Genomic DNA, 17,280 nt, shown 5'->3' on the forward strand with positions numbered 1-17,280 from the left:
AAGGAAGTTAGAAAGGACATAGATCCTTGTGTAACTTCCTAAGAGCTGGTTCATAGAATATTCTCAACAAAAAAAAATGTTCTTTACGATTGTAGTTGAACACAACATGATAACATCATCCTCTACTTTTGTGAGAACATGAATACAGTGTCAATTATACGGGATCTTCGTTCACCTGCTGCTGAAAGCTAACAACTAAATGCTAACGTAAGTAGCTATTCTCCCGACTTTTCAACGCTGATTTGTAGTTCACAATGTAGCATTATCAGAGAAAAAATAGGGTGCGTTGGAAGTGAGTTTATCGTGTCCCAGACCCATTTTTCTATTGTCAACTGGATGCCATTAGTCTCAAGCCCTAACAGTATCTGTGGTATCTTCCATACTATAGTAAAGCAAGCACTATCACATTTTCTGAATTAAAGAACAAAGTATTGTTTCTCGACATCCCTATAAATAAAAGTGGAGGGTTTGGTTTATAATCAATATTAACAGGCTAGGCTTGTCGGTACCCTTTGACCTTTTCAACTGACCTCTGGGGGGATGCTGTCATCAGAGTCTGAGCTGTCATCTGAGCCCTGTCCGTCAATGCTCATCTGGAGCAGCTGGTCGATGGTGGCGTCCACTGCTCCGTTGTTGGAGCGCAGCACGCACTCGATCACCTCATAGTCCATAGAGGGGAACATGATCTTGAAGTCCTCCATGGCCTGGTTGAACTCCAGGCGACGGACCTGCCGGTTGGACCGGCTGTTGTTGAGCTGCCCCTGGCCGCTGCCACCTCCGCCACTCCCGCTGCCCCCATTGCTGCTGCTGCGCTTGAACAGGCTAGTCATCCTCAGGGCCTTGCTGCTTTAATTGATGCCAACCTACTGCTAGGATGGCTCTTCTTTTCCGTCACCAACACAAGCACTTTGGCCCCTTCAGTCTCACTTGCTTTTCACTTTTTCCTCGCTCAGTTTCTCATTCTAACAGAAACATGGCAGTCTTTTGTTGGGAAGGTATAATCACTCAAGTTCCCCCCAAACCCCCCAATGCTACTTGTTATTCAGATAAATCTGGCATGGCTAACCGTATTAAAGGGTGTGCAGGTGGTGACAGAAATGAACAATCACGGTCCTGTCACCAGGTAGAGATTAGAGTCAAAATCCGCCAGGAAACACACATAGCTACATCACAGTCATCAGCACCTACAGAGAGAGAAGACAGGCAGTGTGTTAGAAGGGGCTAGCAACCCAAAGTCTATATTGTTCTTTTATTAAATTATACATTGAAATACATAATTGTTTCTCGACTGGGACCAAGCACTCTGATGATTTTCATTTAGCAGTAGCTCAATCAAGGGACTTTAATTGTAGGACCAGCAAAAACTACACGATGTTGCTTCCAAATAAAAATGATATGTATTGTATGTCAAAACGTGATGAAAAGGAACAATAGAGACCCTCATTAGATTTGGAAAGAGAAGGTTCAAAAAACGACTTTAGTCCTTTTTAGTTTGCCCAACTGAGAACAACATCATGATAGTCTTTGAAATAAGAAGTTTGGGGGCCCACAAATAATGAGGAGACAAGAAACACAACCTCGGCCCTGCATAGAGTGGTGCAGTGATGACGTATTGTCGTAGGCCGAGGCCCACCCAGTTTACTCATTGGCCCACCCTGAGAAAGCTTTGGTGTAATTTTTTTTTCAAAATTATTATTATAAAAAAATGTATTCACCCATTGAGAATATCCAAGCATTCAAAGTGAAATTCAAGTGAACAAATATCGAGTTGAATTAATGTTGTATGTGTTTTATCCTCTGAACCAAACTCATTTACGGTAAAAACTGGTTGTTGGTTCCGGTGTCGGTACCATATGTGTTCGGGCCAAGCCCCCAGGAAGTGCGCCGGACTCAGATGAAAATATTCGTGTTGGCCAAACGGCGGTAATACACTTCCGTTTGGTTGCCAGGCCCGGAAACACTTTTTCTCATTGACTTACATGGGGAAAGAGTGGTCTGTAAATCGTTGGATAATTTTTTTTAACTAAATAAACTACCCAGTATTAACACTTGTAGCCCTTATTAAAAACATTCGTTCCTCAAGTTGTAATAATGTGCTAATAACGTTATTCTGAGAGTTATTTCCCTCTGCATTATGAACGCGCATCTAACCCACGGGACAGCGCCGCCCGGCACGTTCATGCAGGGCTGCCCCTGGCCAATTTGGGGCCCCAAATTGTGAGATGAGGCCGCCCCACCCCCAACCGACAGGAGTGAAAAAATATATATTTGGAAACAAAGTAGGCTACTTTGCAAATATAATTCCTGTTTATTATTATTATCAACGGTTACTTTTGTATACAGTGAGGTAAATGGTAAATGTGCATGTATGTCGTTCAGTATGCGTTTACAGGTGAATACGTCTGCATTTCCTGCCAAATACTAGCCTCAAAAAGATTAAAATATAATTAATGCAAATAAACTACTTCTACTAATAATAATAATAATCAATTCAATAATATAAATACTATATTATTTTATTATAATATAGTTGTAATATAGTCAAGACAAAGCATGCTTATGACATGCTCAAAAACTGATATTTCTTAAATCTGTATTCTAGTTCCCTCTGTCAGCAATGTATCAACAACTACACACACATTTCTATCATTATTTCTCTGTGTTGTGGTTGACATGATGATGACTGTTAGGAGTTAAGGGGAGAGGCTGAGCGTCACCATGAAATGTGCAAATTGACATAAAAATTAATAAAAGGGAAAAAAATGCTCCATGTTTTTTAGGCTGTAAACTTGAACTGTTATGTAAGCCAACTAGACAGACAGTTTATCACTCTTCCTCCTGTACATTAGCAGATAAAAGGCATAACATACTTGAATGAATGTTAAATAAAGAATGCTGGAAATAACTGCATCTCCATTAGCCTGTATGCTCTGCAGAGACTGCCTTCTTCATGTTGTGAATTGCAGCTGATGTTTTAAGATGGCAATTGGCAATTTGACTTATACAACATTCGCAAGTTGTACATTTGACTCATTCAATAGCCCACCTTCGAGTGATGCTCTAGTTTGTTCATGTTTTGTTTTTTCCCCTCTTGCTTGTGCCGGACTGAAACTGTCTTTTCACCGACATCTCTTCACCTGCACTAGTGGCCGTATCAAAGCCGTGATTGGTCAGATGTTGATTCATTGCAACGGTGTCGGGTTACAGACGTGCTCCCCTTGTCTCACCTCTCACTCTCACGGGGGGGGGGTGCGCAGAGAACTGAGCGGAGAACTGCGCACAGCAGCTGAGGCCCTCTGGCGGGGCCCCATGCAGCCTGCGTGATTGGCCTGTAGGGAGGGGCGGCCCTGCGTTCATGTTACGTGTCCCGACCAATCAGAGCACACTGTGCTCACAGGAAGGGTGGGGGCTGAAGCTATTGGAGCTACAACGAGCCGTTAAAGGCAGAGAGTGAAATTCAGTGAATACAATACACGTAGTTTACAGAGATGCTGTTTGAAAAACCAATGTGAGTTGCGTTTATCTTTACCCATGGATGCACAATGGGAACGGACCCATATCGTCTTACTGCCATCCCACAAAGCTGTAATAATGGATATATTGCACATGTTTGCTATAATTCATTATCAAAGTACATGGGCTGTATGATTAAATCTTGTACCGTAAATGTTGTATTAAATAAAGTTAATATTACTTATTATTATAAGTATATATATATATATATATATATATATATATATATATATATATATACACATACTTATTATTATAAGTATATATATATATATATATATATATACACAGTGCAATCATTCTTTCATGCTAAATGAAGCTCTGTTGGATATCACTAGACCCTGTTACAGCGTAATATAAGTACATAACGATTGATGTGCACATTAGCATAATTACTAGCTAGCCGCTAGCTGCCGCCTCGTTAATATCAAATCCATCATAATAACAAATCATTACCATGCTGTCATGAACGTGCGGTGCTGTTACGTGTACGCAAATTGACGTGCTTGATGTGAACGAGCATTTTGGTTAAAGTTGCGCATGCGCTATGAGCGCACATACGGGTACTTCTCAGGCATGCCGGGTAATCTGTGACGTTTCGCTCTCTCAAAAGTTGGGCCATTTTATCATCATGCGCTAATGAGCAACTCTCATAGGAATGAATGAGGAACTCCCACGCTGTATCCAGTTCTTATTATACATCCATAGTTCGGGCTACCATCAATGAAAGGTCAAAGTCTGGACAGCCTATAGGCACACTGTGATTGTGTGTGTGAGTGTGTGGGGATGGTTGTAGACATTCAAATGAAATGTGGACAGGTAAGGCCAAAGTGCATATGTGTTCGGGGTCCGTCTCTTACCAATGACGTCACGACGTCATTGTGATTTTGCGATTTCCCCGCAGGCTAGGCAGTCAAGAATATTCTAATTAGCTTTGGCTTGATGTGGAGATGTGATTTGATGTGTCGTTTGTCCCCCAACTCCTCTCCAAAGTTGAGATATGTAATAAAATACTCAGGGGAGTTTCCTGAATGTTCATGGCCAAAGCCAAGCACGAGGCCCTGGGTAAATTTAAGAGGCTGATCTGGGGCATTACGTCATTGACGTCATTGGTAAGAGACGGACCCGAACATATATGGTACCCCGAACACATATGGTACCCCGAACACATATGGTACCGACACCGGCGCGCGCCATAGTAACGTGAGAGAGGCAGAGAGCTGCCTACAGGGACGCGCTTTTCTGTAAAATGTGCAGACATTTTCCCAGCCCAGAAACGCTGAATGAACTTCATCTCCGTCTAGCAGAACAACACACGTCACCAAGATGGCCGTCACTACTGTCTTGTCAACAAAAGGATTGACTACCCTCACCATCACCACAATGAAACACGTCCAGAAGAATGTCATGCAAAGCTGCCTGCCTTCCTTTGATTCTCTCTGAACTGCCTGGTCTTTTTAATGTTTAATGTCAACCATTTGTGCAGATAGCGTGAAGTAGAAAAGATCGCAGATGCTAATGTAGCGTTAGCATTTCTCCACCGGGCTCTCCGTGACAGTACTCTTCAAAGGTTTCACAAAATATGACTACTACTCTTACTGTTTAACATTTTGGGTTACTTAATGTTACTTCATGTTAAGGCTAATAAAAATGACACGGCTGTAATGCTAACTAACGTGCTAGCTACTAGCTAGGTAGCTAACTTGATCCAGCCACTCCTGGTCCTTTCATCAGACGGGAAGCGAAAGAACGAGCAAGACCCATTGCTGGTATGATAACAACCTGGTACTAAGCACACAGGCATCTTGTTAAAGTTATCTTATCTTAGCCAGCACCATATAGATAGATTATATCTATATGGCGCTGATCTTAGCTATCTCTTAGTGGAGGAAAACAGTTATGACATCACTTACGCGACTCTGGGATTTTTAGTCTTTCTAGTTGCGTATTTTTCATAGTCTTATATTTCAACAGTTTTACGACAAACTGTGACTTTTTTGACATGGAAATTATTTTTTAAGATTGACAAACATCATATGTGTAATTCATGGCACAATTCAAACGGGAACGAAAGATAAGTTTTCTCTCTTCATTGACTTCAATGCATAATTTTTCCGAAATAAGGTCCCATGGACCGGAAGTAGATGGGCGTGACTTCGCCACTCTATTGTTGCTGTTACCTAGTGCAATAAAATAGTTACCTAACGATTGTAAATATCCCAATTTGTGTTCTGTGAAACTGAAAAGGATATTACATTGTTTTTGTTACTTTCGTTGCAGTTGTAAATATGTCTTAAATATAATTTAGGTTAACTTCCTGTGTTATTTAGATGCTTTTATTTTGTAGGCGAGTTTACGCAGTTGACAGGAAGTTGTTGTTGCTATAGAAACAACGTGACGGAGAAAAGGAGCGGAGATTAATCTACATATAAACACGGAGAAAGTAAAGGATAAAGTTTATGTTTAAGTTTAGCACCCCCCGAAGAGAAACAAAGTTGGTATTAACTATAATATAAACATGTAGGTTGTGTCCTAATTCGTTTGTATGCTGTTTTGTATATTTGCTGTCTGTTTACAGTTCACTTTTGGTAGTATGCTAAAGTGATTCTAATACGGATGGAGCCTAAATGTATTTGTTATGTTTGTGTCTTTATAGCTCTTACGTTGATATTGGAGATTTCAATGAATTCATATCATCAGTCAGGTCTTCGACCATTATTCGGGAGGGAAATGCTACAACGATGCTTGGCAATGGGCATTATTATATATTATTATTATTATTATTATAGGCCAGGCCTACCTTAAAGTAATTTTTCCCCCTGGAAAAAGCCGGCCCACCTTATTTTATACAGGCCCGCCCTAAAGTACATTTCTGCCTACGCTACTGGGTCGACCAGGAAGTTAGCATTGCAAGGGCTCCCCCAACAAAAGACAACGGGATTTTTCGACTGGAATTTGGAATATTACAGAAAATAAGATCTGTAACAGAAACACGTTTATATTACCTGCATATTTATTTAGCAGGATATTAACACACATTTGTAATAGTTACAGCGTGTAAAAGCAAATAGCTAATGTTAAGTTATAAACAAATAAAATCATAGTTGCATGACTTCACTACAACATTTCCAAGCTAAAGGTGGCTAATGTTTGGTGTGATGATGTTAATTATACTAATTATATCGCTTGCTAGCTAGCAATTGCCAATTTCTAAAGACACAGAAAAGCATTAGACTTTAACAAAAAGGGTGTTTACTGATGTACTTAATGTCGTGGAACAAAACGTGAAATCTTTTAACTGTATTAACCCAGACCTGGTTTTGGGATCTTACGTGTGCCAACTAACCCTGGTCTCCCCTATTCAAGAACTATATCAGTGTGTAGGGAGAAGTTCGATGTAGCTCTGCCTTTATCTAATTGCAATTCCAGCCTCTCCCTTCCTTCCTGCTACACTATGGGTCATTGTAGCTGGCAGTTGCCCAGTGCCTCATGGCAGTGCCAGGCCCCATCAACAGCCCATAGACAGAGCCCTCTCATAGCCTCATTTACCGAGAGTCTGGCTTTCATGAAAGCAAGATGCTGGCACCAATAGCCTCGCCTTCTTGCCAGGCTGAAACTGTGCGTGCGTGCGTGCGCACACACACAAAGAACAAATTAGACTTAATGAGTGTGATACAGAAATTCAAAATAGTCACAAAGTTCTGTCATGACTCATGCAAGACTGCACTACTTTGGCTCCAGTGCATCTCCTTTGTCTCAGTCTGTAGTCAACACTTTTTAGTAGGGTTGTTTTGATATTCATTATAAATTGACAATGATTAAGAGTAAGCTTTCAAATTATTATATTTTTCTCACTGCCGTCGCCTACTTGCATGGATCAGAACAAAATTTGATCAGAAAAAAATTGAATCACAGTGTAGTTAACTGCCTGGAACTCAAGGACAACTCAGTGTAGGTCCTTTTTAAGGCTGCAGCTCAAAAACATCACGATGTAGTTTATTGTTAGCGGGCGGGCGGTTCAAAGACAACAAAACGTTTACCGTTAGCCTGTAGCCTAAAAACAAAAGTGTAGTTTACCGTTAGCATGAAGCTGAAAGACAACTAAGTGTAATTAATTGTTAGTCTGCAGCTCAAAGACAACACAATGTAGCCTTCTTTTTACCTGCAGCTCAACGAAAACAAAGTGTAGTTTGCCATTAGCATGGAGCTTAAAAACAACTGTGTGTAGTTTGCTGTTGGTCTGCAGCTAAAAGACAAAAGAGTAGTTTACCGTTAGCCTGCAGCTCAAAGAACACAATGTAGTTTACTTTTAGCATGCAGCTAAAAGACAACACACCTTAGTTTACCGTTAGCCTGCAGACACCTTAGCTTACCTTTGACCCACAGTTCAAAGACAACACGTTGTAGCTTACCATTAGCCTCCTGCTCAAAGACAACACAGTGTAGTTTACTGTTAGCCTGCAGCCAGTGTTTCCACCAGACCAGGGCTGAGAGGGCGTCCACCCCGAGAGCGGGGGGTTGACTTGAGCTGTCCCTTATAGATAGTGGCCGTTTCTCAATCTCGAGGATACTGGCTTCCAAGCCAATATTTCAAGGATGCTACGTCATCAAGTGCCGCCGAAGTACTGTTCCAATGTCCCGCATACTTGGAATTCCACCGAGGCCGCCTCCTTGGTTTGGGGGAAATTTCGAGGCTGCACATGGGTAGACTTTGCGTCCTTAAAATCCCCACAATGCTTTGCGCACGGACCAATTTCAAAAACTCTTGCGGAGAATGGCTGAACCGACGCAGCACACATTTAAATGTAAGTATGTAGTGGCGTAGAACATGTGTTGGTAAATATGTTACTTTGTTATCACCAAAAATGTGTTCCGTGAAAGCAAAGCAAGTTCATAATTAGATAGACATCGTGAGGTATTTATTTTCGGTACAGTGTATGTTGAAACCGTTTTCCGAAGCCCTGGCTTGGAAGTATACTTGCTTAGTTTCTGAAGGAAGTGACTTGGAAGTACGCGACTACCAAGCCAGCATCCTAGCGATTGAGAAACACCCACTGTCTTTTTATGTTAGTGAGCCGGATCATTTGGCTCGGCTCTCTTAAAGCGCCGGCTGTTTCGGCTCCCAAACGGCTCTTCATGTTACCACAGTTTACCACGGAGCCTCAGTTTCGCCGCTGCGAGGCTCCGGCGCTCGCAGTTCACGCGCGTGCTCCACTAAAACCCCCCTGTTCATCGCGTCTAAATCACGCACGTTCCGTGTTGTCCTGTGGCAGGAACCTTCGATGTCGGGGAAACGATCTTCAATACTCCGAAAAGAATCCCACCAGACTCCTTTGCCCCTCCAACAGAGGGATGTCCTTGACCTTTTTCCTTTTCGTTATTTCAAGCGATAAAAACTCTCGATCTTCTCTCAAATTATTAATATGTGGACGCCCTCAGCTCGAGTTCAGGGCGTCCCGAGCTGAATAAGGGCGACAAATGACGGCAAGACGCCCCCCCTGGCGGAAACGCTGCCTGCAGCTCAAAGACAACACAGTTTAGTTTACCGTTAGCCTACAGCTCAAAGACAACACAGTGTAATTTACTGTTAGTACGGATGCTCCGATCAGGTATTTTGGGGCCGATCGCCGGAATCAGTATCGGTCGATAGTATCGCCGATCCGATCGGGTGGGTGGGGGCTATGGGGATCTTCCATTTAAAGTGATGTCTAAAACTCAGTTAATGAGGCTCATTTTTATATTGCTTCAGTTTATAATCGTAACGGATGGAAAAGTTCAGAATTTTTCAATACATGATGCGCTTCCACAAACAACATAATTATTACATTCATTACATTATTCAAGTTTACATTAACTTTGGATAATAACACGGGAGAAATTAGCGGAAGCGCTCTCTTTTCCTCTCTCCCTCCCCTGACAGCCCGTCAGTATCTCATGCAGCTCACTGATCCAGCAATGAGTGACCCGACAGTGAAGAATAAACCTTTATAAATAGTTTAGCTTGTTCCAGAAATAGATAAAATGGCTAAGTGTGTTAGGTCTAACTCTTATGTGTGTTTTGCTCTGCTCACCGGTCCGTCACAGCGGGCGGAGCTGCAGGATTTCTGCTTCACACACGTTGCATACCGCTATTTTATTGTCTTTTTCGGACACCTTAAAATACTGCCAGACCGGTGTATTTTACGTCATCTGGTCGGCTCTCCTGATCGGCCTTTATAGAGAGCACCGATCGATCAGCCGAGAGTGAATATATCGGCCGATAACGATCCGCGGCCGATCGATCGGAGCATCCCTAACTGTTAGCCTACAGCTAAAAGACAACATAGTGTAGTTTACTGTTAGCCTACAGCTCAAAGACAACACAGTGTAATTTACTGTTAGCCTACAGCTCAAAGACAACATAGGGTAGTTTACTGTTAGCCTACAGCTAAAAGACAACACAGTGTAGTTTACTGTTAGCCCACAGCTCAAAGACAACACAGTGTAATTTACTGTTAACCTACAGCTCAAAGACAGTGTAATTTACTGTTAGCCTACAGCTCAAAGACAACACAGTGTAGTTCTCATTCATAACACTCCGTTCGATGTCTCACTATGGGATGCGCCTCAACGCGTATGCAAACAGAAGCATCAATCTCATTACGCCAATCCTGATTGGCTGGTGATCTTGACGTCTACGTCAGGGAATCCACCCACCCTTTAAGTAGCTTGCGCTACGTCGCAGCGTCATTCAAACACCTCTTCTCGCTTCAGAGCACATCTCGAATATCAGTAGCCGGGCTAGCTTAACGGTCCACAGACTGAACCCAAGCTAACATTCGGTCGACGGGCGCTTGCCGGTTACTTTTTTGCTTTGCAGAAGAATTGAACAAATATTAACACACCAGTTAATATTGTAATCTGCCCCGCCGTTTTTTCTTTCGAAATAACGGTAAGGTTTGATTTTTTTCTTCAAACGGTAACATACAGTGGGGCAAAAAAGTATTTAGTCAGCCACCAATTGTGCAAGTTCTCCCACTTAAAAAGATGAGAGGCCTGTAATTGAGAGACAAAATGAGAAGAAAAAAAAAATCCAGAAAATCACATTGTCTGATTTTTAAAGAATTTATTTGCAAATTATGGTGGAAAATAAGTATTTGGTCAATAACAAAAGTTCATCTCAATACTTGGTTGTATACCCTTTGTTGGCAATGACAGAGGTCAAACGTTTTCTGTAAGTCTTCACAAGATTTTCACACACTGTTGCTGGTATTTTGGCCCATTCCTCCATGCAGATTTCCTCTAGAGCAGTGATGTTTTGGGGCTGTCGCTGGGCAACACGGACTTTCAACTCCCTCCAAAGATTTTCTATGGGGTTGAGATCTGGAGACTGGCTAGGCCACTCCAGGACCTTTAAATGCTTCTTACGAAGCAACTCCTTCTTTGCCCGGGCGGTGTGTTTGGGATCATTGTCATGCTGAAAGACCCAGCCACGTTTAATCTTCAATGCCCTTGCTGATGGAAGGAGGTTGTCACTCAAAATCTCACGATACATGGCCCCATTCATTCTTTCCTTTACACCAGTGTTTCTCAAACTTTTTCATACCAAAGACCACTTAACCAATAAAAAAACACTCGAGGACCACCTAACTCCACAAATATCCAAAAACACATCGTTTTTTACAAATCGCCTGAAAATGGTACAAACAAGTGGCAACATGTGTGATGAAGGTGTTTATCTGGGCTATATCATGCAATCGAAAGCTCGCTCCATTGCGGAGATATTCCCGCGAGAGTGCGAAAAACTTTAATTAATTAATTAATTTCAAATGTGAAATGTTACCAATATACTCACGGACCACTAGGGGGCGCTCACGGACCACCAGTGGTCCGCGGACCACACTTTGAGAAGCACTGCTTTACACGGATCAGTCGTCCTGGTCCCTTTGCAGAAAAACAGCCCCAAAGCATGATGTTTCCACCCCCATGTTTCACAGTAGGTATGGTATTCTTTGGATGCAACTCAGCATTCTTTCTCCTCCAAACACGTCGAGTTGAGTTTTTACCAAAAAGTTCTATTTTGGTTTCATCTGACCATATGACATTCTCCCAATCCTTTTCTGGATCATCTAAATGCTCTCTAGCAAACTTCAGACGGGCCTGGACATGTACTGGCTTAAGCAGGGGGACACGTCTGGCACTGCAGGATTTGAGTCCCTGGCGGCGTAGTGTGTTACTGATGGTAGCCTTTGTTACTTTGGTCCCAGCTCTCTGCAGGTCATTGACTAGGTCCCCCCGTGTGGTTCTGGGATTTTTGCTCACCGTTCTTGTGATCATTTTGACCACACGGGGTGAGATCTTGCGTGGAGCCCCAGATCCAGGGAGATTATCAGTGGTCTTGTATGTCTTCCATGTTCTAATAATTGCTCCCACAGTTGATTTCTTCACACCAAGCTGCTTACCTATTGCAGATTCAGTCTTCCCAGCCTGGTGCAGGTCTACAATTTTGTTTCTGGTGTCCTTTGACAGCTCTTTGGTCTTGGCCATAGTGGAGTTTGGAGTGTGACTGTTTGAGGTTGTGGACAGGTGTCTTTTATACTGATAACGAGTTCAAACAGGTGCCATTAATACAGTTTACGAGTGAAGGACAGAGGAGGCTCTTAAAGAAGAAGTTACAGGTCTGTGAGAGCCAGAAATCTTGTTTGTAGGTGACCAAATACTTATTTTACCGAGGAATTTACCAATTAATTCATTAAAAATCCTACAATGTGATTTTCTGGATTCTTTCCTCCCATTCTGTCTCTCATAGTTGAAGTGTACCTAGGATGAAAATTACAGGCCTCTCATCTTTTTAAGTGGGAGAACTTCCACAATTGGTGGCTGACTAAATACTTTTTTGCCCCACTGTACCTGTTGCTAGTTTATCCCTCCGCACCGACACCACGGCGAGCGGGGACGGACTCTTCTCTCCCTCACACCAGAGGAGACGGAGATAAGAAAGATATTAACACACCAGTTAATATTTTTTAAAGAAAAATCTACCCCGTCGTTTTTTCCTTTCGGAATAACGATAAGGTTGGATATTTTTTAGTAACATACCTGTTACTAGCTTGTCCCTCCGCGCCGACACCCCGGCAAATGAGGATGGACCCTTCTCTCCCTCACACCAGAGGAGTCGGAGGCTCGGAGGCTCGGCTCTGCGGCTGCGGGTTTAGGATCTCGGGCACGGACTCACACCAGGTCTGCTCATCCTGCCTTGGGCTGGAACACGCCCAGGAGGCTATCGATACCCCCGGTTCGTGCGGGCATTGTGCCCGCTTCACCATCAAGAGCCTCCGCCGACGGCTAGCGCGCCAAGCTAGCCTGTAGGGACGTGATCCCTTCATGTCCGTTGATTCGCCCGCCGGCAATCGGGACATGGTGGCGACAATCCCCATGGTGCCTCCTCTTTGGACTGTGTCGACATGGAGAAGCTCGGCCTGCTCCGCATGCCGCCCATGGAAGCGCTGGTGGCAGCCCACCTCCAACCGCGGCTGGCTTCGGCACAGAGCAGGAACCCAACGCTACCGGCAAAGGCAGACCGCTTCCAGTCAGCAATGACCGAACGAGCCTATAAAGCCGCAGCTTTGTCCGCCAGGGCGCTCAACGTCTCCTCGCTACTGACCGCCTACCAGGCGGAGCTCTGCGAGGACATGACGATCAATCCTGAGCCTGCCGTGTGGGACGAAATCGCAGCGATCACGGACATTGGGTATGTTTAAACATGCATTATCATCTCACTTTCAACTGGTCTGCACTTGTTATTAATGAAACTGATATTGATGAAACTGATTTGCTTGACTGTCTCAAATTGTAATGATTGTATGCATTGCTTGAATTTTTCTTAACAGACTGTATGTGGTTTGTCTTGTGTGTCATGTTTTGCATTTTGTCTTTTTGTTTATGTATGTCTGCAAGTTGTTGCTATTGTCGGGACCCCCTTGAAAACGAGATGGTGCATCTCAAGGGGTTTATCCCAATCAATAAAAATGTCTATATATATATATATATATACATTTGCCTCTGTGTGCAGCGCTGTGCAGTCCAAGCCACGGGCAAAGCACTGGGGATAATGGTGGTACAGGAGAGAGCCAGGTGGCTTACCCTGACGAACCTTCCAGACCGGGAAAAAGAGGGCGTCTTGGACATGCCTATTGTTCCCGAGGGCATATTTGGCTCCGCTCTAGCTTCGAAGAAGACACGAGGCGAGGACGAGCTGGCCAAAAAAGTCTCCGGTTCCGGCAGCAGCCGCTCAGGCACAGCCGGCCCAGACTTTCAGCCACCAGACGAGGAAGAAGAAGAGGGCGGCCTGACAGCATCCTCTCCTCGATAAAGGAGCTGGAAGTTCCCTATTCTCCAGCTCCAGAACACGTTCCAGTGTTAGATGCTCATGTGTTTCCGGGGTGCAACCATGCCCCCATCTTCCCGCCACCTCGAGTGATGTCAGAACGTCATCCTCAAGTTCGCGCCATGAGGGAAATGGACTTAACATCAACGACAGCAAGCTCCGCTGCTCGTTTAAGTCACACAAACACATGTCATCACTATTGTCTTTTAATAAATCATTTTCCACTGTCGTTTCCAGGCTTAAAGCCAAAGGCGCAGTCAATAAAAATGAAAAGAAAGACAATAAAAACAATAAACAGTCTGACGTCTACCCCCCTTCTATGAGTGGCTGCTACCTCTCTCAGAAGGCGGACGATGGACGGGGCTGTGAAGATATCACCGCCACGCGCATGCGCAGTGTTGACCGGGGTTGTCAACCTGGAGTACCACCGTGTTCAGACACTAGAGGGCCCCATAACACAACAAATAAAGACACAGAGGGCAGACGACAGAGATGTGACATCTCCACTCGCTTTGAGAAGCGAAAAGTGGAGGATGCTCACAGATTCTGCTTGGGTTTTCAAGACAATAACACAGGGTTACAGACTCCAATTCGCTGTCAGCCCCCCTCACTTTTTGGGCATTCTGCATTCGCAAGTCCGGGGAGAGTCGGCCCATATTCTAGAGCAAGAGATCCTCTCGCTACTAGACAAGAAGGCTATATCTATAATACCCTCCGAACAGAGTCAGAGCGGCTTTTATTCCAAGTATTTCCTCGTTCCCAAACGGGGAGGGAATGGGATTCGGCCTATACTAGATTTGAGGGCTCTGAACAAATATCTCAAAAGATACAAATTCAGAATGCTCACTCACACATCTCTGTTGCGTCTCGTGCGCCAAAACGATTGGTTCACATCAGTCGACCTGAAAGACGCGTATTTCCACATCCCAGTATATTATCCACACAGGAAATATCTGAGGTTCGCCTTTCAGGGTGTCTGTTACGAGTACAGAGTACTTCCCTTCGGTCTGTCTCTCAGCCCACGAGTGTTTGTATGGTGTACGGAAGCCGCGATAGCCCCGTTAAGACAACAGGGTATTCGCCTGGCAACTTATCTGGACGATTGGCTCCTTCTCGCACAGTCGGAGCAAGAGGCTATTACGCAGACGAATGTCCTCGTAAAACACCTGCTCGACCTGGGTTTCGTAATAAACACAGAAAAGAGCATGTTGTCCCCAGCCCAGACTGTACTCTTCCTGGGCCTACGCCTGAATTCTGAGCCCTTTACAGCCCGCCTGTCAGCAGAGAGAGTGAAAGCCTTCAGGGCTTGCCTCGCTCATTTCCAGCCACGCAAATATGTTCTCTTCAGATCATGTCTGCGGTTACTGGGGCTCATGGCGTCAGCCATCCTGGTGGTACGACTGAGATGCTTACACATGAGGGAGTTTCAGCGCTGGGTAGCTGCCCTCAGACTGGACTCCGTGCGTCATGGCGCGCGGAGAGTGATGGTCACTATGAAATGCATAATGACACTGCGCCACTGGCTGCACCCGACTTTTCTAGTACAGGGCGTGCCTATGGGTGCTGTCCTATCGCGGAAGGTGGTCACCACAGATGCATGTCTGACGGGCTGGGGGGGGTATATACGAAGGTCGACCTGTGAGGGGTCTCTGGAGCAGAGACCTCCAACGGTTACATATAAATTATCTAGAGCTTTTAGCGGTGTTCCTCATCCTGAAACGCTTTCTGCCTTTTCTCAGAGGACATCATGTCCTCGTGAGGACAGACAACACGACCACAATATTGTATATAAACCGCCAAGGGGGTTTGCGTTCTCTCCAGTTACACATGGTGGCACGCAAACTGATCTTATGGAGCTGCGGACGTCTCCTCTCTCTGAGAGCGACGCACGTACCAGGAGTGATGAACCTCGGGGCAGATCTGCTGTCCAGAGGTGCACCACTTTATGCAGACTGGACTCTACATCCAATAATTGTGAGTCAGCTGTGGGTGCGTTACGGCCGGGCTGCGGTGGATCTGTTCGCATCAAAAGAAAACGCTCAATGTCAGCTGTTCTTTTCAATGCGCGATTTAAAACGCACCGTTAGGCGTGGACGCGCTCGCGCACGTTTGGCCTCCGGTCCTTCTGTACGCGTTCCCACCCCTGGCTCTGATACCCCCAACTCTGGCCAGAGTGAGAGAACAGCTCCACACTGGCCTGCAATGTACTGGCTGGCGGAGATATATCAGCTGCTGTGCGGGCAGCCGTGGGAGCTCCCGCTACGCAGGGACATACTGTCTCAGGCGGGGGGACGAATTTTCACCCACACCCAGAGCGCTTGGCACTATGGGCCTGGCCCGTGAGTGGTATAACCTGAATACAGTGGGACTCCCTCAGAAGGTGATAAACACTATTCAGAGTGCAAGAGCTTCCTCCACCAGGTCCCTCTATGACTGTAAGTGGAGGGTGTTTGAGGAGTGGTGCCTTCAAAAAGGACACATCTCTTTTCAATGTCCTGTCGGGGTGATTCTATCATTTCTACAGGACCTGATTGATAAACACAGAGCTTTCTCTACGATCAAAGTGTACCTGGCTGCTATTGCTGCATGCCATGTGGGCTTTGAGGGAAAGACGGCTAGCCAACATCCCTTGGTCTGCCGTTTTATGAAAGGCGCTCGCAGGCTCCTCCCTGTTTCCAGGTTATGGGACTTGGCAGTGGTTTTAGATGGGCTCACTCAACCTCCATTTGAACCCCTGGAAGAAGCTGACATGAAACACCTGTCACTGAAGACAGTGTTGTTACTGGCTCTGGCATCTGCCAAGCAAGTCAGTGACATTCATGCGCTCTCTGTACATCCTTCATGCACTCAGTTTGCCCCGGGGCAAACGAGAGTGTTGCTGAAGCCCAACCCTGCCTTTGTACCTGGTTGGCTCATGTACCCCCATTGACATTGAGGCATTTCCTCCGCCACTGTGTTCCTCTGAGGAACAGCGGCCGAATTTGCTGTGCCCAGTCCGTGCTTTACGCACCTATATGGACAGGTCAAAAGAGTTTCGATACAATGACCAACTCTTTGTATCCTGGGCTAACCCTCATAAGGGCAAGCCCGTTACCAGGCAACGGCTCTCCCACTGGATTGTGGAAGCGATTGCTCTGGCTTATACGAGTCAAGGTTTGCAGGCACCAACGGGCCTGCGTGCTCATTCTACTCGTGGACTGGCTACATCCTGGGCTTTGTTCAAGGGTGTTTCCATCCAAGACATTTGTGCAGCAGCGAGCTGGTCCTCACCGCTCACTTTTGTCTGCTTTTACAGGCTAGATGTCTCTGCTCCAAGTGTGGCCCGCGCAGTGCTGGGCCTGTGTTGAGACAGGGTTCTACCTGTTAAGTTCTGGTTGTTTTCGGGATTATCGAGATAAGCA

The 17,280-nt window shown here is 45.0% G+C and overlaps 1 protein-coding gene across 2 annotated transcripts in view; it reads right to left on the bottom strand.

The window, feature by feature from the left end:
* Positions 1-17,280, bottom strand: part of cuedc1b (CUE domain containing 1b) — a 44,700-nt gene that overhangs the window by 10,813 nt on the left and 16,607 nt on the right. For both annotated transcript variants that reach the window (XM_034206187.1, XM_034206194.1), the window contains exon 2: positions 531-1,184. In XM_034206187.1, the coding sequence (XP_034062078.1) occupies positions 531-830 (300 nt within the window). In that variant the 5' untranslated portion in view covers positions 831-1,184. The remainder of the gene's footprint in view (positions 1-530; positions 1,185-17,280) is intronic.

The sequence above is a fragment of the Gymnodraco acuticeps genome, unplaced genomic scaffold (genome assembly GCF_902827175.1).
Source record: "Gymnodraco acuticeps unplaced genomic scaffold, fGymAcu1.1, whole genome shotgun sequence".
Classification (NCBI taxonomy): domain Eukaryota; kingdom Metazoa; phylum Chordata; class Actinopteri; order Perciformes; family Bathydraconidae; genus Gymnodraco; species Gymnodraco acuticeps.